This window comes from Dasypus novemcinctus, chromosome 12, assembly GCF_030445035.2.
Source record: "Dasypus novemcinctus isolate mDasNov1 chromosome 12, mDasNov1.1.hap2, whole genome shotgun sequence".
In the NCBI taxonomy this organism is placed as follows: domain Eukaryota; kingdom Metazoa; phylum Chordata; class Mammalia; order Cingulata; family Dasypodidae; genus Dasypus; species Dasypus novemcinctus.
The window spans coordinates 43,769,776-43,793,140 of NC_080684.1; the positions used below are offsets into that span (position 1 = coordinate 43,769,776).

Sequence of the window (23,365 nt, forward strand, 5' to 3'; positions counted from 1 at the left end):
TAAGTACCAATTACAAGATCATTTAATGTTTCTTTTAAATTTAGATCCTTTTTAAAATTTCTTGAAATTTTGATTATCATTTGATCTTGCATTATCAGAGTGCTTTTTTCAGACTTGTGCATAAGTTGTAAAATAGTATGTAAGCTATGTAAACTTATGTAATAAAATTAAATTATTACTAATCAATAAGTTTTATTTGCTAAGACTGTTTTAAGTACAGACTATGGACTAATTTAACTCATTTTTTTTCTTTATTATTTTTTTTCTTTGCAATTAGCACCAGGAATTTAGTTTCCTTCTCAAAGAAAGGGTATGTCCTCTTGTGATAAAGCTCTTTTCTCCAAATATAAAGTTCAGACAAGGGTCCAGCACTTCATCTTCCCCAGCACCAGTTGAAAAGCCATATTTTCCTATCTGCATGCGTTTGCTGAGAGTAGTGTCTGTCCTGATTAAGCAGTTTTACAGCCTTTTGGTAAGTGCTAATATCTATATGTGTTAGTGTGTCTTAATTGCATGCAGTGCTCTTTTTTTAGAAGGTGATCTATTATTGTATGTTTAGTTTTTTCAGTGGTTCAGCACAATTTTTTATGTACCCCCAGGAACTCTAAGGGTTCATTAATATATATATAAATTTTTTATTAGTGAAGTTGTGAACTTACAAAACAGTCATGTATAATGTGCAGAATTCTCATGTAACACCCCTCCCCCAACACTTTTCATTGTTGCAAAACATTTGTTACAGATTATGAAAGAACATCATGAGTCTATTACCACCAATTATAATCCATTATTGACCCTCGATACAGTACCTTCTTTGACATTGATGCAAGAATATTACAATATTGCTATTAACAATAGTCCATAAGTTAAATTAATTGTATTTTTCCCATGGGTAACCATATTCTTACCACCTTGTAATATAGTGACATACATTTGTTCTAGTTCGTGGAAGAACATTGTTATATTTGTATGGTTAACCACAATTCTCATCCACCTCTGGGTTCAATATGTTATTCAGTCCCTAGATTATTCTCTAGCTTTCTTTCCATTGACATTTACATCCCTAGACTACCCATTTCAGCCACAATTCCTTAAATGGTATTTTTATTATTAATAATGTCAAAGAGCATATTGTCTGAAGAAAACATAAGTATTTGTATTTCAGGGAATTTAGCTTCTTAACTAATTGCCTGTATCTCTTTTGATGGATAATAAAAATTATAGTATCTTCAATTTATTTTGCTTTCTTTTGTGCTTTTTCATGTATCTTAACAGATTAAAGCAAAGTTTAGCATTAGGTAAAAGCTGGGATTTCTTGTATTTATTGTTTTACGTAAATTTATGGATGCAGAATATGTTGTGACTGATTATAATCCTATTAGTGTTATGAAAAATGCATGATAATCCTTAAACATTATAATTACAAAACTTTATGGCCATATAGGATATGTCTTATATATTATAGTACACATTGATTTACTGTACTATTTAGAAATGGCTGTAGGAAATCAAATCATCTAAAAATGTGTTGCTCTTTAATGACAATGGAAATTAGCAAATTTTGGTGCTAAGGTTTTAAGTCTTTTCATATGCTCATTTTTATTTCCTAGCTGCTAAAACAAATAGCATACAGTGTATTGGCTTAAACAATGGAAATTTATTGGCCAGTGGCTTTAAGGCTAGCAGAAGTTCCAAATCAAGGTGTCAGCAAGGCTGTTTTCTCCCTGAAGATTGTGGCATTCTTGGACTGGTTCCTGGTGAGCCTTGGTCCTTGGCTTCTCTGTCAAATGGCAATGTACATGGCAGTGTCTTCTCCTTTTTCTTCCAGGTTCCATTCACTTCCATTTTATGACTGCTCTCCATGGTTTTTCTTTGTCCAATTTCCTTTGCTCATAAGGACTTCAGCCATATTGGATTAAGGCCAATACTCTTATTCAGCTTAGGTAGTCTTTAACTAATTACATCTTCAAAGGTCCTATTTACAAATGGGTTCACATCCACAGGACCAGAATTTGGGACCTGAACATACCTTTTGTGTGGAACATGAGTCACTTCCCCGCAGCTCATAATAGTTGGCCTTTTTGTTCTAACAAAATTTATAATATAAAAGTGAATATTTTAAGTATATAAATTCATGAACTTACTTTAGTTCATAAATCCATCTTTCTTGGTAATGATTGGAATTTTTGAAAATTAGAACCACTGTTTCCTTCAACATATGATATTCAATATAATTTCCAATAATTATGTTTAATTGAAAAACAAGACTATATTGTCTAATTATATACAATATAATTCTCTATGTCTTCACATGGATAAACTTTTAAAAGTTTTGAAGGGTCATTTGGCATTTGCTGAAAATAAGTGAAAAGTTAGCTGCATTTCTCCAAAGATGGAAAGCTTTTACCTGTTAGTTGTTACTTTTCCTCTATTGTACTTTTTATAGTCTAATCAATCTACAAACAAGTTTTCAATTTAAAAAATGGAAAAATTAAAATAATTAGGATATAGAAATATCAGTCAGTGTGGAAAAGTCAAGAAGATAGGGACATTTGAAAAAGAGAGAGAAAGAAATAATAGGACAAATGTAGTTCACATAGCCACTTAATGTGTTAGGCCATGTGGTGGTGTTTCGAAAGTTTTTATTCCAGTGATTAGGCTAAATATATCCTACTCCCCCTACTAGTCCCTTCTGGGTTGTCTTAAGAGGACTTCTGTCTCTTCTCTCTAGCATGCTGGCTTGACAACAGTAAATTAAGATAATGGTATTGGAAGAGAAGACGTTCCTCCTTTTCCTATTCTTATCCGCCAGTCATGGGGAACCTTCTGTTCTCCCCAGTTATTTTTTTTTTTTTTTTTTTTTTTTTTTTTAAGATTTATCTTTATTTATTTAATTCCCCTCTCTTCCCCTGGTTGTCTGTTTTCTGTGTCTTTTTGCTGCGTCTTGTTTTCTTTTGTCCGCTTCTGTTGTCGTCAGCGGCACGGGAAGTGTGGGCGGCGCCATTCCTCGGCAGGCTGCTCCCTCCTTTGCGCTGGGCGGCTCTCCTTATGGGTGCACTCCTTGCGCGTGGGGCTCCCCTACGCGGGGGACACCCCTGTGTAGCACAGCACTCCTTGCGCGCATCAGCACTGCGCATGGGCCAGCTCCACACGGGTCAAGGAGGCCCGGGGCTTGAACCACGGACCTCCCATGTGGTAGACGGACGCCCTAACCACTGGGCCAAAGTCCGTTTTCCCTGTTCTCCCCAGTTATGCAGCACGTTACAGTGCCATCTTCATAATAAATGCAGAGTCCATATATGGTTTCTGGTCCTAAATCAGGAACTACCAACTTGTTTTTTTATCTTTTATTTTTGTAGAACTTGGTTTTTGTCTACCTGATCTATTACCTACCAGTTCATCCAATGATTTCTTTAGACAAACAGATACCTTATTCCTTAGTAATTTTAGGATGAAATTGCTGTTGTTGAACACATATTATATTCTGGACACTGTACAGCTTGCTTTACAGACATTAATTTATTTCACCTTTATGACAAACCTATGAAGCAGGCATTCATATTTCCATTTTACAACTCAAAAGATGAGGTTCAGGACATTAACATAATTTCCCTGAAGCCATGTGGTTTATAAAGTGTAGAGCTGGAATGTTCACTAATTGTTAGACCCTGAAGCCTATGCTGTTAACCTCCATTATATTCTTCTTCTTCACTATTTCATTCATTCTCATTTCTTTTGCACCCCATGTCCTCTTTTTTACCATTCTCCATATTTGTACCTTACGCCCCTTGATTATGTATGGTGGTAGGGAGTGAGAAGGGATGATGTAGGGTTAACAGCACAGCCAACTATAGACTTTTTGAGAACATGTCTGCAATACTAAGACTAAATAATCATAGTTTGTCATTTGTTCTTTCAGTTAAAAATGGTGCTCCATAGGGCAGCTAGTTCAGTTCACAATTCAAACAGTTGTAAAAATTCCTTTCCTGGAAAGCGGATATGAGCCAGGCAACTGGGCTCCCACCTACGACAAGGGAGGTTGTTGGTTTGGATCCTGGTGCCTCCTAAAGAAGACAACGAGCTGGAGCAACAGGCAGGCACAGCAAGCTAACACAAGAGACACAAGTAGAAAAATCATAATAAGAGGCTCAACAAAGCAGGGAGCAGAGGTTCTTGGTGCCTCCTAAAGAAGACAGCTGACGCGACAGCAGGCATGACAAGATGATGCAACAAGAGATGCAGGGAGGAAAATCATAATGAGATATACAACAAAGACCAGAGTGGAGGTGGCTTAAGCGATTAGGCACCTCCCTCCATATCAGAGGTCCTGGGTTCAGTGCCCGCTGCCTCCTAAAGAAATAAGAGAGCAGATACAGCAAGGGAAAAACAAAAAGGGTGGGAAGAAATAAATGAATAAAATTTAATCTTAAAAAAAAAAAAAAATGTACCTTTTCTCCAGACAGCCATCATACTTTGATAACAACAAAAGTATACAGCAGAAGTGCTTTACATTTAATATTTTTGTCACAAAATATTAAAATAGATATGTTTTTATGGGTCTATATTTAATAAAAATCAGTACTTCTAATTTAATTCTTTATTTTCTTTTTATTCATCATGGTTCTTTAAGTAAAACTGACTTCAAAAATTGTATCCCCCCCCATGACTCCCACATCTGTTTGCTTTTTTGATTTTTTCTGCTCGTTTGCCTGCTTGTTGTTTTTGCTTGTTGTCTGCTCATCTGTTTGTTTGTTTTTTAGGAGGCACTGGGAACCAAACCCGGGACCGCCCATGTGGGAGGCAGGGGCCCAACTGCCCGAGCCACATCTGCTCCCCAACTTTTTAAAACAAACAAACAAACAAACAAACGTGTGGCAATGAAGAATTCAGTGCACTAAACCAGTTTGTTGTCACTTCCTTGGTTTATGTTAAGACATCAACTGTTATACTTATCACTGCTTTTGCATCCATCAGTGCAAATGCCAATAGATTGAAAAAGGCAAATACTGTCTTAATATTATTATTAAAATAATTTTGACATTGCAGACCCCCTTACAGGGTCTTGGGGACTCCTAAGGGCCAAGAACCTCACTTTGGGAACCACTGCACTAGACAATCTGTGTTTTACTCTAGTATTTACCAGCTTATCTCATTCTATCAAATAATTTCAGGAAGTGAAGGTAACTAATCATCAAAGGTTAGTTTCATTAGTATATCTCAAATAGAGATAAATCTACTATACTGTATTTTTTCCCCATTCTGTCATCTGAACTGAGTGCTTCTTTGTTCTCCAAATCACTTAGGATACCTTTTCTTAGGAAGATGCCCTTAAGGAATTTATGAAACTAATTATAAGTTGCTAGCATCTCTCTCTCCTGTCTTTGATATAATGCTTTTAGAAAGGAATGAATGGTGCTAAATTGATTTTTTCAATCTAATTTGCTACTTCTTAACAGACTTCTCTAATCAAAGGATATTAATGTCTATTAGCTATATGGTTGTTAACTCTTAGCCAGCCCCCGATAAAATAGAATCCTGCATTTGAATAGTCTATCAGACTTTTGCAGTTATCTTATTTACTTAGTTCTTTATCAACTTCCTGATATTGTGATTATAAATTCCACCAGGACAGCTTTGATTCATCTTAAGCCATCTGATAACTCTTGACTATTATCTAGTACCAAAGAACTATATGAATTCAGACCCATTTATGGCATCTCATACTAGCGTAATGAAGTTCATGAAGTGTCTTCCTGTTACAAGAACTGGACATAGGCCATATATATTAATCTTAATTATGAGTATAGCCTCTTGGGAGAAAGGCTTTAACTTAATAGATTTACAGTAGGAGCCATCCATTGAAGCCCTTGAGAACAGTTCAGTGTCCTCAACTAGTTTTCTGGTTAGACTTTCACAGTTGGCAAAGGTGGGGAAGGGAGAGCAAAGTTTCCCAATGTTGGGAGAGAAGCCCTAGTTTTCATCTAGATCACACAGTTTTAATGTCTAGAGTATAAATTAAGTGATTGATTGATTTGTACTGTAGCTACTCTATCATAGGAGAGGAAGTGATATGTTCTGCATGGCAGGTTTTACATTAATTCCTTTGGCCATGATATATTTAATGTTTCTAAGAACCTTTATTATCTGACTTCAAAACCTACCTGAGAAACCTTAAATTCTACCACCATGTTTATATTCCATTTTCACCCTAAAGCAGATATTGCACATTTTGAAGAACTTAATAATATTAAAACTCTTCAGTAGACACCACTGTTGGCTAGTGAGTCACTAGTGTGATTCATTCTTTTTCAGTTCTTTCACTATAGTCATTTTGTTTACAAAAATAATTATAGTCTCTGCATTTGTATGACACTTCACTATGTTTAGGGGATGTTTTTATTCTTATGTTTTTCTCATTTAATTTCTTAGAAAGGTGTAGGCACGTTTATCCTTTATAAGATTATATAGCTTGTTACCCACAAGGTTGGAGGATAAAGAAACTGAGTCATCTGATTTCTAATCTAGTGCTTTTCAATTATTTCATGTTTAGGTTATTGACAGCTGTCTGCTTTATGATTTCCCCAGTCATAAGCAGTCTAAAATAAAGTTGGATTTACTTCTACCTCCTACTTTATCTTCACGGTTATATCCTATTTTTAAGTACCAGTTAAAGATACCAAAAGGCATTGGAATGTACTGATGCTCTAAGACTTCGAACTCAAATCCTGAGGGCCATTGTATTTCCCAAATGCCTGGCCCCAAGTTATCGTTCACTTATTCTGAGGCACCCAAAGCTGAAATATCCAATAACTTTCTTGCAACTAGTATAGAAACAAAAATCAATCTGGCTTAGTAATCACATAGTCAGCTTAATTCTCACCTGCCGGAAGTCCATGCTGCATCTTCTAATATGTATCAGACAGAAGTAATCCATTAACCTTTGAATAAATGTGTTGCTTTCCATTCCTTTCATTCAGTCATGAGACTCTTAAAAGAGTAATGCCTAGAATGTGCTCTAAACTTTATTATTATTTATTCACAAAGAATTTGCTGAGGAGGTTGTCTATATTAATAACAACAGTAATGGTAACACAAAACTATGTAACAGGCCTTGTTCTGAGTATTTCGTATATTTTATACCTGGAAACTGCTCCAGCTTCCTTGTTTTCCCACTGGAAAATACATACAGTAATCACTCTTTGGCTACTGCCTCTTTAGCTTCTTTGGCACCAGGAGGAATTACGGAAAAATTTCTATGGTATGATATGAAGCGTATAGCAGACAGCCTATCATATCATGCTACCTGACAGTTTGCAGGAATAGGGATGGTATGATGGTGCACAGTGCTTTTAAAGGATATTAACTACTAGGGTCAGTTTTCAGGAATATGTTTAGAGAAACACTGTGATGATTTTCACTGTTAACTTTACCATATAAAAATACTTTACTACCTTCTCTTTTTTTCTCCACTCTCCATTAAGAATTTTAATTTGTTTCAAATTTAAAAGGCAGTTTAAAAGTTTAACTTAAGATCAAGTGTGCAATTTATAATTCTCTTTAATTCAAAGAAATGTTATCAAAAGAGCTTATACTTTTTAGGTAACTGAATGTGAGATATTTCTTTCACTTCTGGTGAAATTTCTGGATGCAGATAAACCACAGTGGTTACGAGCAGTTGCAGTGGAATCAATACACAGACTGTGTGTGCAACCTCAGTTGTTAAGGTAAAACCTCAGCAGTATTTTGCTTAAAGGGATAGATTAATGTTTATGTTAGTAGGAAGAATTTATGTGCTTATTCTTAAATTTTTAGTGATTTCTAAATAAAGCAGATTGTGTTTTGTATGTATACAGAGGGGCAGGGTTGTGGGTATGGAAAAGTACAGGGAGGAGGGCAAAAAGTGTGATTTAGTGATTGCCATCAGTCCAAATTTACTGACTTAATATAGCCAAGGCAATTTTTTTTAGAACCTTGATTTCAAGCTGAACCTTTTTCCTAAATCACACTGAAGTATGATAAAGAAGCTTTAACTATATCATTGATACTGATCTGTCAACATAATTTGCTATAAAAATGTTTAAGATTTTTTAAATATTCAAATGTTTTCCCCAAATATATTTAAAATTATTTTGCAGGTCATTTTGTCAATCCTATGATATGAAACAGCATTCTACCAAGGTTTTTCGTGATATTGTAAATGCACTGGGATCTTTCATCCAGTCATTGTTTCTTGTCCCTACTGCTGGAAATCCATCTACTACAACAAACCAAGCTGGTAAAGGCTCTTTTTTTTTTTTAATATTCCACCATGATTTGCAATATTCACTATTCCAAGAGGATATATTATAGAATACTGCAACTAGAGAAATATGAATTATCTAAATAAACTGATGGTACTGACTTAGAATAATTTGATCTCTCTAAGGCAACTGTGTTTATTTCCTGCAGAATACATTTTTCTCTGATAAACTTCCAGTTCTTCCAGTTAAATAACAACAGAAGTTTAGCTGCTAACATTTGTTTTAGAAGAATCTTCATTTGGTACCTCTTGGAAAAAACCTGGTTACTATCTTAGGAGTTCTCTAAATCTTTTTTTCATGAAAGGGCTGAACTTGGTTTAAATTAGTTTGGGACTTTATAATACTTGCATTTGCTGTCTCTCCCACTTTATTTTATCTGCTAGTGAACTCTTTATTCTTTATTCCTACATCTGATAAAAAGTGTCCTAATCAAAGTTATATTATAAATTTTGTCCATATTTTTACTTATTAGTAGCTTTTATGCAAAAAAAAAAAAAAGAGGTTTTGGAAATAGGGAGACTTTCCAATAGCCAAAATAGGATTGACAAGTTTCATTTATTTGTGTGTTACCCATTCTTTCCTATAGTACCAAAAAAAAGTAAATAAAATTTGACCAGGTATTTGAAATGAAATTTTTATTTCATTAATAAATCAGAATCTTTGCCTTTTTTCCCCTTACTAACAGGAAATAATAACTCAGGTGGCCCAGTCTCAGCACCAGCTAACTCAGGAATGTTGGGGATCGGTGGCGGTATTACTTTGCTACCAGCATTTGAATATAGAGGAACTTGGATACCTATTTTGACTATAACAGTTCAAGGCAATGCTAAAGCCACCTAGTAAGTAATAGTGGCATTATCTTATAAGGTATGATAGTTTCAGGGATGATATTTAATCCGTGCTTTTCTCTGTATTATAATTTTAAACTTAGACTCATAATCCTTAAGGCATTTAAAAATTCATTTTCTTTTGTCATATTTTGAGAATGCAAGACTGTGATATTTTTTTGTTTATATTTTCTTTTGTACTACTTGTTGACTGTTAAGAGCATTATAAAACATGATATGCTTTCTTTACTTAAAGGCCTGTTCAGCTGACCAAATATAACTTTTTGGTTAAGGATATAGTTTGGCCTCAGACAGTTTGGCCTTAAACCTTGATCTTTTAATGCTATTACCTTGAGCAAATTAGTTAAACTTTTTTTCATCACGGTTTCCTCATTTTAAAATGGGAGCAATGATATATCTATCAGGATTCCATATATGAAAAAATTTAGGTGTTTAGCTAGACATGTTGGAGTTCCACATACGGAAATTTTATTTTTTTTTCATACAGTTAAAAATTAGAGAAGGTGTAGGTTTACAGAACAATCATGCGTAAAATATAGGATTCCTGTATACCACCCCACCAACAACTACTTGCAGTTGTGTGGAATATTTGCTACAGTTGATAATAGCACATTTTTATAATTGTACTATTGGTTAAAGTCCATGGTTTAACTTAGAGTTCACTATTTGTGTAGTGTAGTTCCATGGATTAAAGGATAAAAGGGAAATCTGACATTTCCCCTTTAATAATATTCAGCTATATTTCTCAGTGCTGTTAATTGCTTTCACAATGTTGTGCTAACGAGCACTACCATCCATTACCAAAACGTTTCCATCATTCTAAATAGGAGCCTTGTGCATTTTAAATTTCAACTTCCATTCCCTATTCTACCTCATCCATATAATAATGAAATGGCTCCCTCGAGGGGTATCTGAGCATGTTTTAGGTAGGTTTTTTTTTTTTTTTTTTTAATCCAGTGTTCCTATATACCCACTATTGCTGACACTTTGCATTAGTGTGGTACCTTTGTTATAATTGATGAAAGAATATTAAAATAGTACTTATTAACCGTAGTCCATTGTTTACATTAGGTTTATTTTTTCCCATATACTACCCTATTATTAACATCTTGTATTAAATTTGTTGTACATTTTTATAATTGATGAAAGAACATTCTTATACTTGTGCTATTAACCCCAGTCCACTGTCCACAACAGTGTTCACTGTGTTACACAGTCCCATGTTTTCATTCTAGTAACATGCATGACCCAAAACTTCCCGTTTCAAGTACATTCACATACATAATTCATCACTATTACTTACCCTAATAATAATGTGCTACCATTACCACCATCCATTTCCAAACCTTTATAATCAACTTAAATAGAAATTCTATACATAAATGAAAATTTAAAGTTTCAATTAATTACTAATGTTAAATGGATTTGAGTGTTGTTTTTGAATTGTCCATAATTAACTATTAATACTTTAACAATATATTCAGTATTGATTTTTTTTCTTAAGTATTAGTAAAATATAATACTTGTAGAGATAAACTACATGCATTCAACATGACTACAGTTACTGTAGGACAGTTAGTAGTATCTTTTGCATAATTAATATGTATAATTAAGATATTGTTTTTACACTAGTAAATCGTAACCTAAAATGTGAACCTGAATCTCTATTTTAATTCATAAATGTATGTCTTCATAGTGATACTTTACTATGAAACTTTACCTTGACTAAAATTGTAAAAGCTTAGTCATAGAGAATCAAACTCTTTTAACTAAAATTCATTGCTATTCTTAGTCATTCATCATATTTTAAAGTGACATAGTCATATTACAGGTTTTACCTTACTATAGAGTCTAATGGTACAAGTATACTGGAATATCAAAAAGTAAAAGAATCAGATTTCTAAAAAGAAAAAAAGAGATACAAGAACAAAAACAAAAATAATCAGATTTCTAGCACTAAAGAGAACATTAGTGATTATGTAGTTGACATCTCCACCTCATTTTATAAACTGAAAAGCCCCAATTCTGAAAACAAAAAATTGCTGCCCTCATGAAGCTTACTTTTTTTTTTTAAGCAAGTTTAAAAATGTATTGAGAAACAAAGGAGAAGAAAAAAGTTAGTGAAGTGCTCTGGGCTATAGGTACTAGGTTGTTGGCAATGTCACATAAAGGAATTTAGGACATGCCATACGGTAGGCAGGGGAGTAAAGAGTTTGTAGAGAAATGAGGGAGAAGAAAATAGAAATACCCCAGACACAGGTGGAGACATGCTATAGGGCAAAACACCGGGCTTACATTTTAATGAGTGAGATAGCACAAATAAACATGTACTATGACCTTTGGTAGGGGTTAATTCTTTGAAGAAGTATAAAATGAGGCTAGAGTGTGACCAGGATAAGGATGGAGAGAGAAAGGACCTCTCTGAAGAGAAATTGAGTGGACAAATAATTGAAGGGAGAATTGAAGATGTATGCTTGAGGAAGAAAAAAATAGAAAAAACAAACACTGTAAGAGAGAAACCTTGTCCAGACAGAGAATTCCTTTTTTGTTAGTAAAAGTTTGAAAACAGTTGTTTATTGATAATTTAATTCTTAATCACTTGAGAGACTTGGATTTTAAGTAGTTCTGTAATTAAATAGTTTGATTTTGACTATAGCACTTTATTTCACTTGATCTTAATTTTTTCATCTTTCAGAAGGTTAGGGCTAAATCTCTAAACTAACCTATCAGCAGATTTTTTTTTCTTTTTTTGGTGTGGTACCAGAACCAGGGATTAATTCCTTGACCTATGTATGAAGCCAGCACTCAGTCACTGAGCCACATCAGCTCCTGAGTTGGTTTTATTGTTTGTTTGCTTGTTGGTTTTTTTGTTTTTCTAGGAGGCTCCTGGGACAGAACCTGGGACAGAACTTGGGACCTCCTGTGTGGGAAGCAGGCGCTAGAATGCTTAAGCCACCTCCACTCCCCCAGATTTCTTTTTTAGCGCTATGCATACTGAGGTTATTCCTCTCTGAAATCATAAATGCCAGAAAAAATTGGGTGCTGTTCTGTATATGGATTGATATGTTCACATTGGAATTGGCATCATTCATTCACTCACTCATTGTGAGGTTCAATATAAAATAATTTTCATGGTTCTCTTGGAAGGCATACATATAAATCTTCGTGGTGCATTATTTTTTTTAATTGATTTTTAAGTATGTAGTAATTTTTAAAACTTAAGTGGTACACATACACAGAAGAAGTTTTGATAAAAGTATCATGGCGTTATACTCTTTCAGATTTATTTCACTGTGGCTTCCTTCAAAGGGGCTTGTGATAGTTTTTGGAATTTGGCCTTAAGTTTAAAATATTTAAATAAAAGAGGTATATTTTATCTAAAAATGGAAAATTTGTGTTAGTAATTCTAATAAATGCACCAAAGCATAAGGGTGGTGTATGGAGATTCTATTTTATGCCTAGTTTTCCTATAAATCTACAGCTTCTCTAATAAAAAAAAATCGCATGATTTAAAATGTGAACAAAAGCACTGAAGCATTGAGGTAAGAAAGTGTGTGCTGTTTAGGTTCATGATATAAATATAAATTTCCTTTTCCTTTTTACTGTTTTAGCACTTATTTTCTATACCATGGAATATGGGAATTAGAGTTTCTGATGTTTAGGATTATTTTTTCTGCTTTAGATGCATTTTCCCAGAAGATGGCATGTTCTTTGAAAACACGGATATGTCTTATACTTGTACCACTGGCTTATCAATTAAGAAGATATTAGCACTGGTTGGTTTAGTATTGTGGTTTTATAAGGTTAATTGATCCAGCAACAACCAAACCCATAAACTTTATTTTACTCTTCTCTTCGTTTGAACTTAGAGTACTTGATCAATAATATAATCGTATTTTTATTGATTACCTAAATTTTAAAAAGCTCAGTTGGCACATATTAATGATTAAATTGATAGGCTTGAGAGGCAGACAAGCGTGGGTTAAGAATTCTTGACTAATAGCTGTGTCACCCTAGTCCTCAGTTTCATCATCTGTATCTCTTAGGGTTTTTATGAGGAGTTAACATGAGATAATATGCATTAAAAACTTTAGAGTCCTAGGCTGAAATTATTTTGAGCTTTACATTTCTTTATAAATGAGTGCTTTTAGCATTTGAGGTAGGATATGACTTTTAATAGTTTTTCTTATTGTAATCTTACGTGATTTCAAATTTTGGGGGGAGGTACTGGGGCTGGGGATTGAACTCGGGACCTAGTACATGGGAAACTGAAGCTCAACCACTGAGCTACACCCACTCCAAATTTGTTTTTTGTGATAGAATTTTTATTCCATAAATTCACCATTCATGGTTTTAGTACATTCAAAAGTTGTGTACAATTATCACCACCATCTAATTTCAGAACATTTTCATCACCCCTCCTAAAGAACCCTTTTTTATTAACAGTCCTTCCCCAATCTTCTTTCCTCCATACTGTGGCAACTATTAATGTGATTCTTGTTTCTATGCATTAGTGGATTCTGGAAATTTCATATCAATGAAATTGATATGAACCTTTTGTGTCTGACTTTTTCCACTCAGCATAATATTTCAAGGTTCATTCATGTCATCATGTGTCAGACTGTCAATCCTTTCTATGGCTGAATAATATTCCATTAAATGGATAAGCCACATTTTGTTTATCCATTCATCAATTGATAGGCATTTGGGTTGTTTCCACTTTTTGGCTATTACAAATAATGCTGCTATGAAAATTTGTGTACAAGCTTTTATGTAATCATATGTAATTTCATTCCACACGTGAGTGGAATTGCTGGGCCATGTGATCACTCTGTTTAACTTTTTAAGGAGCTGTGAAACTATTTTCCACAGCAATGCCACCATTTTACGTTCACATCAACAATGTATGCGGGTTCTAACTTCACATCCTGAGCAACACTTGTTATTTTCCATATTTTGATTACGGCCATTCTAGTGGGTGTGAAGTGGTATCTTATTGTGGTTCTTTTTTTTAAAGATTTATTTATTTTGTTTATTTCTCTCCCCTTCCCCCCAGTTGTCTGCCCTCTGGGTCCATTCGCCGCATGTTCCTCTGTGTCTGCTTCCATTCTTGTCAGAGGCCCGGGAATCTGTGTCTCTTTTTGTTGTGTTTGCTATATCAGCCCTCCATGTGTGCGGCGCCACTCCAGGGCAGGCTGGACTTTCTTTCACACTGGGCGGCTCTTCTTATGGGGTGCACTCCTTGCGCATGGGGCTCCGCTACGCGGGGGACACCCCTGCGTGGCATGGCACTCCTTGCGCACATCAGCACTACGCATGGGCCAGCTCCACACGGGTCAAGGAGGTCCTGGGTTTGAACTGCGGACCTCCCATGTGGTAGGCGGACGCCCTATCCGTTGAGCCAAGTCTGCTTCCTTTATTGTGGTTTTGATTTGTATTTCCTAAATGAGTAATGATGTTCAGCATCTTTTTTATGTGCGTATTGGCCATTTGTGTAAATTTTCTTTGGAGCTTTGTCTCTTCATATCCTTTGCCTATTTTTAATTGGGCTATTTGTCTATTTATTGTTGAATCTTGATATATTCTGGATACCAGTTTCTAATCAGATACAGGATTTGCAAAAATTTTCTTGATAGTGTCCTTTGTGCCAAATTTTTTATTTTGATGAGCCCAATTTATTTATTTTTCTTTTGATGCTTGTGCTTTTGGTATCATATCTAACAAACTATTTTCTAATCAGAGGTAATGAAGATGTATGCCTCTGTTTGCATTTAACACTTTTGTCATTTGAGCCCTTAGATTTAGGTCTTTGATCATTGTGAATTAATTTTTATATGTGGTGTGAAGTAGGGGCCCAACTTCACTCTTTTGCATGTGGATATCCAGTTGTTCCATCAACATTTGTTCCTTCCCCATTAAATTATTCTTTTTCCATTAAATTATCTTGGCAGATTTTAATTTAAACATATTTAAAACCATGATTCCCTTTCAGTCTTGCTTGACACACTAATGCAGTATTATTCTTACCCTCTTGGCAGATTGGATGTGAGATACTTTACCCCAGTGTGAAAGCATCTCCCTCTTAATAGAATTGACTTGATTATGTAGCACCTTATTTTCAAAGCACCTATGTCAGAATTTGAGAAGTTTTCTAAGTAGACTAGGTCTTATTCTGTTCTGTATGTCAGTCCTTTTCTGCTATCAAAAATTAATAAAAATATTGGATGATGGAGGGCAGGTAGCATCAAAAAGAAAATTATTAAAATTAGTTATGGGGAGTGATCAGGTAGGCCTTAATTTACTAATCAGTTCCTTAGACTACCATGAGGGGATCCCTCCTACAAATGAAACACACTCGGTATCCATTTACTTTTGCTGTTCTGTTCATCTTAATTTCTGTAGTCCACAAATTGGGGAAATAATTTTATATATTTTCATCTTTGTAGTTTCTCATCAGTGTTCTAATTTTTTCATAATTTAAGCCTAGAGATGTTGGACAAAGTTGAACCCCCGACTATACCAGAAGGCTATGCTATGTCTGTGGCATTCCATTGTTTGCTAGACCTTGTACGTGGAATCACTAGTATGATTGAAGGAGAGTTAGGAGAGGTTGAAACACAATGTCAGACTACTGCGGAAGTGGCTTCTTCATCAACACAGTCATCAGAACTTCAAGATTTACAGTCGACATCAGACAAAATGGATAAAGAAATAGGTATAATCTTATAATTCTGTATTTTTTTAATTTAATTTTGAAAAAATTTGAAATTTACAGAGACGTTGCAAAATAATGAAGTTCTCTTATATCCTGCCATGATTTTCTATGTTTGCTCTTTGCCATTTTGCCATCCTTCTCTCTCTGGTTACATCTCCCTTGCTATATATATATGTCACTATGTGTTATTCTGAACTGTTTGAAAATAAGTTTCAGACCTGGCGTACTATTAGCCCTTAAAACTTATGTGTGTATTTTCCAAAAATAGAGGTACTCTCCCACATAACCAGAATATAATCACCATCAGAAATTTAAAATTAATTCAATATTGTCATCTAATTACAAACCCCATTCAAATTTTGCCAGTTGTCCCAGTAATGTTCACTACGGTCCAGGATCAAATACTGAAGTTAGTTGCAATTCTCTATACTCTTCTTTATTTTTATTTTTTATTTTTATTTATTTATTTATTTTTTAATGTTACAGTCAAAAAATAGAAGAGGTCCTCAAACCCCCCCCCCCTCACCCCACTCTTCCCACATCAACAACCTCTTTCATCATTGTGGCACATTCATTGCATTTGGTGGATATGTTTTAGAGCACTGCTGCACCACATGTATAATGGTTTACATTGTAGTTTCTATACTCTCCTTTAATCAGGAACAGTTCCTTCGCTTTTCCTTATTTTATATAATAAAGCCTTGACATTTTTAAAGTGTGTGTGCCAGTCAATTTGCATTTGACTGATGTTTCCTCATAATTGGCTTCAATTTATACATTTTCATTGGAGCTACCACAGAAATGTTGTGCTGTACTTAGTATATCAGCACATCTAGAGGCATTCAATACCAATTTTTATTATTACTTGTGATGTTAACTTTTATCACTTGGCAAATATGGTATCTGCCAAATTTCTCCCCTGTAAAGTTAATTATTTAGCTTTTTGTGGAGAAATACTCTGAGACCTCTACTGTTAATCTTTCCCATTGTCCCCCATTTTTTCCCCATTTATTTATATTAGTATGGATTCATGGATTTTAATTTTATTCAAAGGGTTACAGTCTATAACTATCATTATTTAATTTGATCTCAGATTGCCCCCAACATGGTCAATGGCATCCCCTTCTGGCCCCTGTGTTTTTTTTTTTTTTCAGGTATCTGAAACTGGGGATTGAACCTAGAACCTTGTATATGGGAAGCCGACGCTTAGCCACTGGGCCACAATGGCTTTCCTTCCTGTGTCCTTTTGACCTGTACCAGTCATTCCTTGAGCACTTCCTTACTATCTGATTTAATAAGGTGTTCCAAAGCTTGTCTTGGATTTTTCTTGCCCAGCCTTGGAGTCATCCATTTTCCCAAGGAGCCCTGGTTCCTTTTAGTGGAGAATAGTCCCTAGAAACTAATATGTAGCTACTAGGTATGCCTTTTTCTGCTTGGATAGGAAATATATGTTACACACACTCATTTACTCATAAACACACACAGCACACATCAGTATATATTTTATCAGTCATACCATGAAGTCACTGATTCCTCCAATTCTGATTGAGTACCACAAAGTTTATTTTCACTTATCATATTTGTAACTCCCTTCTCCAACAGTGAGAAACCTGACTCCCACTTTATTCAATGAATTTACTTATTTGCTCAGTTCCCAGTGTATTTACCCAACCTCCAGGTTGAGCCAGCTGAATTGTGGCATCACTCCCAGCTGGTCACACAGGCCAAAAGTTTGGTCTGATGAAGGGAAAGAGAAGAAATGATATTATATATATATTTTTAAAAGGTATCAATTAAGTTGGGTACAGAAAGGTCTTACCATACATATTTAAAAACAACTTTAAAACTTCTAGAAGTCTCAAATTATTGTGTGGTTTTCAAGTTTTCATTTTTTCAGATAATATTTATATTATTAAGGCTTTAATATTGAGTTGTTGATGGAATATTTAACATGTTGTCAAATGAACAGGGATATTTTAGAATTTGAGATGACATCCATAGTTATTGTTAAGGCTTGTACTTTTTTTTTCCTTTTAAGTTAGCAGAGCTGTTTGGGAAGAAATGGTGAATGCCTGTTGGTGTGGTCTTCTTGCTGCACTTTCACTCCTTCTTGATGCCAGGTATTACGTCTTCGTAAGTTTTATAGTACATGGGACAGATATTTTTAAAACAACAACACTGCAGTAATTTATTTAAATTTGGCCTAAGAATTGTTGCCTCCTACTCTTTTTAATGTGTAGAACGTTATTCTTTTTTTTTTTTTAAGATTTATTTATTTATTTCTCTTCCCTTTCCCACCACCCCTCCACCCCGGTTGTCTGTTCTCTGTGTCCATGCGCTGTGTCGTCTTCTTTGTCCACTTCTGTTGTTGTCAGCAGCATGGGAATCTGTGTTTCTTTTGTTGTGTCTTCTTGTGTCAGCTCTCCATGTGGGCGGCACCATTCTTAGGCAGGCTGCACTTTCTTTCACGCTAGGCAGCTCTCCTTATGGGGTGCACTCCCTGCACGTGGGCTCCCCTATGCGGGGGACACCCCTGTGTGGCAGGGCACTCCTTGCGCGCATCAGCACTGGGCATGGGCCAGCTCCACATGGGTCAAGGAGGCCCGGGGTTTGAACTGCAGACCTCCCATGTGGTAGGTGGACGCCCTAACGACTGGGCCAAGTCCGCTTCCCTAGAACATTATTCTTTTTCCACCGTTCTGTCTTACCCTTCCTTGCTCCTACCAGAATTCTTGTCACAATGTTTGAATGGCAAATACAGTCCTAAAAAATTAAAGGAAAGCATATTTGTTTTGACACTTTACTTGCCACATTTGCAATGAATTATTTATTCAGTTTCTTTGATTTTTTTAATTCAGAATTGCAAAATTTATACTCACTTTTAAATGCTTGATATTTTAAGTTAAATCTTTGAGTTCTTAACTGTTTTCCTAAAGAATATATGTATTGTACATGCTTTTTTACCCAGTTCAGATTTTCAAATATTATGTTAATTATTTAAAATTCCTTTTAGGGTATATCTATTCAAACAATACTTTATATAGATTCTCTTAAAACTTCATCTAGTACCCAGTTTCATATCATGTTCTGCAGTCTAATTAAAAATGATTTATTTAATCTAAATAAATACCTTATCTTTCCAGCACAGATGAAGCTGCCACAGAAAATATATTAAAAGCTGAACTGACTATGGCTGCTCTTTGTGGACGACTGGGCCTTGTAACTTCAAGAGATGCCTTTATAACTGCAATATGCAAAGGTTCCCTGCCTCCCCATTATGCTCTGACTGTACTGAATGCTACCACTGCAGCTACACTTTCCAACAAATGTAAGACTTGAACAAATTCAAAGTTCTTTTCATCCAGTGTGGTACAGAGAAAGGATTATAGAAATTCTATGTTCAAACCTCAGTTCTTTCACGCACTGCTTCTGTGACCTTGGGGTGGTTAATATCCCTGAGCCTCAGTTTTATCCATCTCACTAAAAACAATGGGAGTAGTAGTTGTGAGGATAATATAAGATAAATCTGAAAGTCTTTTTGTAAACTATAACATGTTGAAATGATGGTGGTGGTGATTTTTTTTAAGTGAAACTAACAGAACAGTGTTGTTTGCAACCACTTCAATTAAGCTGACATCCAAAAAAATTTTTTTCTTGTTGAATACTTTGAAAATCTCAGTTTTTTTTGGCCCTGGGACCTGGGAAAAATACTCAATTTTGATAGAAATAATATATATTTCAATATAATTTTTTTCAGCCTAAAAATGTGAATATTGGTCTCTAACTTTAACTAGAGAAGTTTACTTGGAATACATGTTTAAAAAGCTTAATGTTTCCCAATTCTATGTTGCTTATGAAGAAATGTGTTGAAGTTTTATAGTTTTTTTAAAGTTCTATGTTGGAAATAACTTAATATTCGATTAGCTTGTTTTGGTTTTATACCTTAAGCATTTTTCAAATATTTGCCCATTATATGGGCATTTTTGGGACTTGGAATTGTCCTGAATGACATTGTAATGGCAGATACAGAACATTATATATCCTGCTATAACATCCAGAATTGAATAAGAGAGAGTGTAAACTACAGTTTAAACTATAATCCATGCTTAGTGGCAATGCTCCAAATGTGTTAATCAATTGCAATGAGTGTACCACACTAATAAAAGAAGTTGTTAATGTGGGAAAGGGTGGGAGGTGTGAGAAGTGGGGCATATAGGAATCCCTTGTATTTTTTGGGTAACCTTTTGTAATCTAAGTATCTTTTTTAAAAAATAAAAAATATATTTAAAAATTTAAAATTAAAACAATAAAATACTTGCCCATAGATAATAGGTAATACTTATATTTAAGTAAATGTAGTTGAACTTAGTTTGATCAAATTGATAATATTTCAGAATAAAATGTAACTTTGAATGCAACATGAAAAGTATATTTTAATTATTTAGGATTTCCTTTGTGGTCTAGCATACTCCATTCAGGGTCAAAGTGTTATGATGATAAGTCCATCAAGTGAATCTCACCAGCAAGTTGTGGCTGTTGGTCAACCTCTAGCAGTACAACCTCAAGGGACAGTAATGGTAAAGTACTGTTTTTTTCTTGACTCCCAATTACCTATCAAGTGAACCCATTGTACTCTTTTTTTGGTGTTCACCAAACTTGATCATCATACTTTATACACTTTATTTTATCTGGATGGTACTATAGAAGAAACTAGTTAACTGTGCAATTGACACTGTAGCCAACTATGATAACACAGTCTTTACTCAAATGAATTTGTTCTCTACAAAAATCAATGAAAGTAAGTATCCAAAACTATTAATGTTTTCTTAATATTTTTGTTTTTTATTTAAAAATCTTTGAATAGGATAATGCTCTTTTATCAGCATTTTAATTTTCAAAATGCATAACAATTCCTGCAAATATGTCCTTTTTTATATAGCTAACTTCCAAAAATATCCAGTGTATGAGGACTTTACTTAACCTGGCCCACTGCCATGGGGCTGTTCTTGGAACATCATGGCAGCTTGTCCTGGCAACTCTACAGGTATGTTGTAGTGCCTGGGTCAGAGGTCAGTGTTGTTTTAAATCTAAATACTAACAATTTAAGTAATGCCTGCTGCTGCTTTGGGCAGGCCTAACAAATAGTGTAAGTAAGTAAAAAGAAGTTGAAAAGGAAAAAGGACATGGATCCTATTGTAGGAAGTGATGGAATACTTCTCATAACTGCCTAAGTTCCATTGCCTAGACTTGGTGTAGTAAGTATTTTATATGAATGTTAACTACTGATTTTCATTTTACTTATTAGAAAGCTACTGATTTTAATTTTGGTTATGGGATGTTACTACTAATTATAATTTTAGTTATTAGAATTTTTATAATTTTATGTATTTGTTTTAATTTTTTTTTTTTTTTTAATTTTGCAGCATCTTGTATGGATTCTGGGATTAAAGCCTAGTAGTGGTGGTGCCTTGAAACCTGGGAGAGCTGTAGAAGGACCCAGTACAGTAAGCCCTAGTCATTCTTATCCAGTTAATGCTTTCTAGAATGTTTATAATGTTAACTTTTAATTTTATTTTTCACTTAGGTTCTAACAACAGCAGTTATGACAGATTTACCAGTGATTTCCAATATACTTTCAAGATTGTTTGAAAGCTCACAGTAAGTCAGTTTCTTAAATTAATAGAAACATTTTTTAAGTCTACATTGTAGATCAAAATGTTTTATTACTTCATTTTCATTTTAGGTATCTTGATGATGTATCATTGCATCATTTAATAAATGCACTTTGCTCCTTATCCCTAGAAGCAATGGATATGGCTTATGGAAATAATAAGGTATGATATTCTACCTTTCTGTTTTAAACATAGCACATTATTTATAATCTTAGGGTTTTTTTAGTAAGACCAATACTAACCTTGTTAGGCTAACTCTATTCTATTGGATTTTTAGTATATGTATTTCTTATTTGTTGAAGTGGAAATAAAGAGGGCGTGATTTGGCTTATTATAAGTCCAAATATGTATATTGCAATTTAAACTTGTGTTCATTTCTATTGTGTCCTGAATATTTTTATAAAGAATGATACAACACTATTTTTTGTAGATGAATTCCATAAAATGTCATCACTATTACTTATAATTTGAAGTACAAATTTAGGACTGGGATAATTTAAGATTTAAACCAAGTAATATATGTCAGTGTCTCAATTCCTCTTGTCCGTGGTTGGGATGGAAAATAAGGAGCTAGTCATTTCCTTCTGAAGGTAGTGATTCTCCCTTCATGTTACTATACTAGAGAATGTCCTTTGAAAATTAATTTTTTCTTTTTTTATTGACTAAGTGAATAGAATAGTGCTTCTGAATATTGACATTCAAGAACATTTCTATACTCAACATAACATTTTCTATTATACTTAGAAGACTAGAAAATTTGGGTTTATATCTTAGCAATATTTATTTAAAATAAAATGCTTTCTACATTTTAAAATGAATAAATATAGTTTGGCCATTTGAAAATAAGTGAAGAAAATCCAAAACATGAATAAATAGCTGAGACTGTGGCTTTATAATGTAACGTCTAACTATAGGATCCAAAATTATGTTGTTAGAACAAAGTTTTATGTATTATAGTACATAGCCAGAGAATTATAAAAAACATGTAAAAGTCCATGATGATATTGAAAATATGTACTATATTTTCTAAATCGAGGTAATTTCTTTATATCTTGAATAATCCTATATTTTTAAGATTACTTCTTAGCACAGAACTCTGTTTCTAATAGACTACTTTAGTGATATTTGAGCAAATTTATATGATGATGTCTTGAGAACTTAAATATTCACTCAGCAAGCACAGTATGGTTACTCTGTACATGATACTGTGCTAGGAGATATAAAGATAATATGAGTTTTCTACTTTCAAAGAGCATATAAACTTGGCTCATGAGTACGTGACAGTTAAGGTGATGTAGGAGTCTAAATAAATAGTATAAATACTAAGTGATGTTAGAGTTCTCTCTAGTCTTAGTATTTTGTTATATGAGAACTTTTAGTATGTATTTATATTGAGATAAATTAATATTAACAAACATTTAACTGGTGTGATTAGGGTTGGATATTGAAGGATTGGTAAGATTTAGATAGCTAGGAAAGGGCAAGTGTATGAAATCAAAAGGGAAAAATGTTACAAAAAGTCAAATCAGTGAGATTTGAGAAGAAAGCTAGGAAAATTGATCAGTAGTTTATTGTTCCCCTTGGAGAGTTTATCAAGAAAGTGGTAGGAATAGGTGCCATCTTTCTGGGGGAGGTAGGAGGGAACAAGTTTTGAGAAAATGGATATTGCAAGTGGAATGGAGATAACTTCATTAGAAATAGGTTCGCATGTATCCATTTTAGGATTTAATTTTGTAAATGGAAATGTAAATATAGAATAGAAATATAAGTTCTGTAAACTTTATTTCAAGTATAAACTATAAAAATATTTTTAGATGGAAGCTATAAAGC

At 34.1% G+C, this 23,365-nt stretch overlaps 1 protein-coding gene across 8 annotated transcripts in view; it reads left to right on the forward strand.

Annotated features, from left to right (window-relative positions):
• Positions 1–23,365, forward strand: part of MON2 (MON2 homolog, regulator of endosome-to-Golgi trafficking) — a 137,135-nt gene that overhangs the window by 58,629 nt on the left and 55,141 nt on the right. For all 8 annotated transcript variants that reach the window (XR_011650263.1, XR_011650265.1, XR_011650264.1 and 5 more), the window contains 12 exons: positions 278–472; positions 7,600–7,724; positions 8,136–8,275; positions 8,986–9,139; positions 15,631–15,863; positions 17,902–17,983; positions 19,007–19,191; positions 20,328–20,440; positions 20,803–20,907; positions 21,287–21,367; positions 21,448–21,521; positions 21,607–21,697. Coding sequence is in view for 4 of the 8 variants with exons in the window: in XM_058308354.2 (XP_058164337.1) it covers positions 278–472; positions 7,600–7,724; positions 8,136–8,275; positions 8,986–9,139; positions 15,631–15,863; positions 17,902–17,983; positions 19,007–19,191; positions 20,328–20,440; positions 20,803–20,907; positions 21,287–21,367; positions 21,448–21,521; positions 21,607–21,697 (1,578 nt within the window). In the remaining 4 variants the exon portion in view is untranslated. The remainder of the gene's footprint in view (positions 1–277; positions 473–7,599; positions 7,725–8,135; positions 8,276–8,985; positions 9,140–15,630; positions 15,864–17,901; positions 17,984–19,006; positions 19,192–20,327; positions 20,441–20,802; positions 20,908–21,286; positions 21,368–21,447; positions 21,522–21,606; positions 21,698–23,365) is intronic.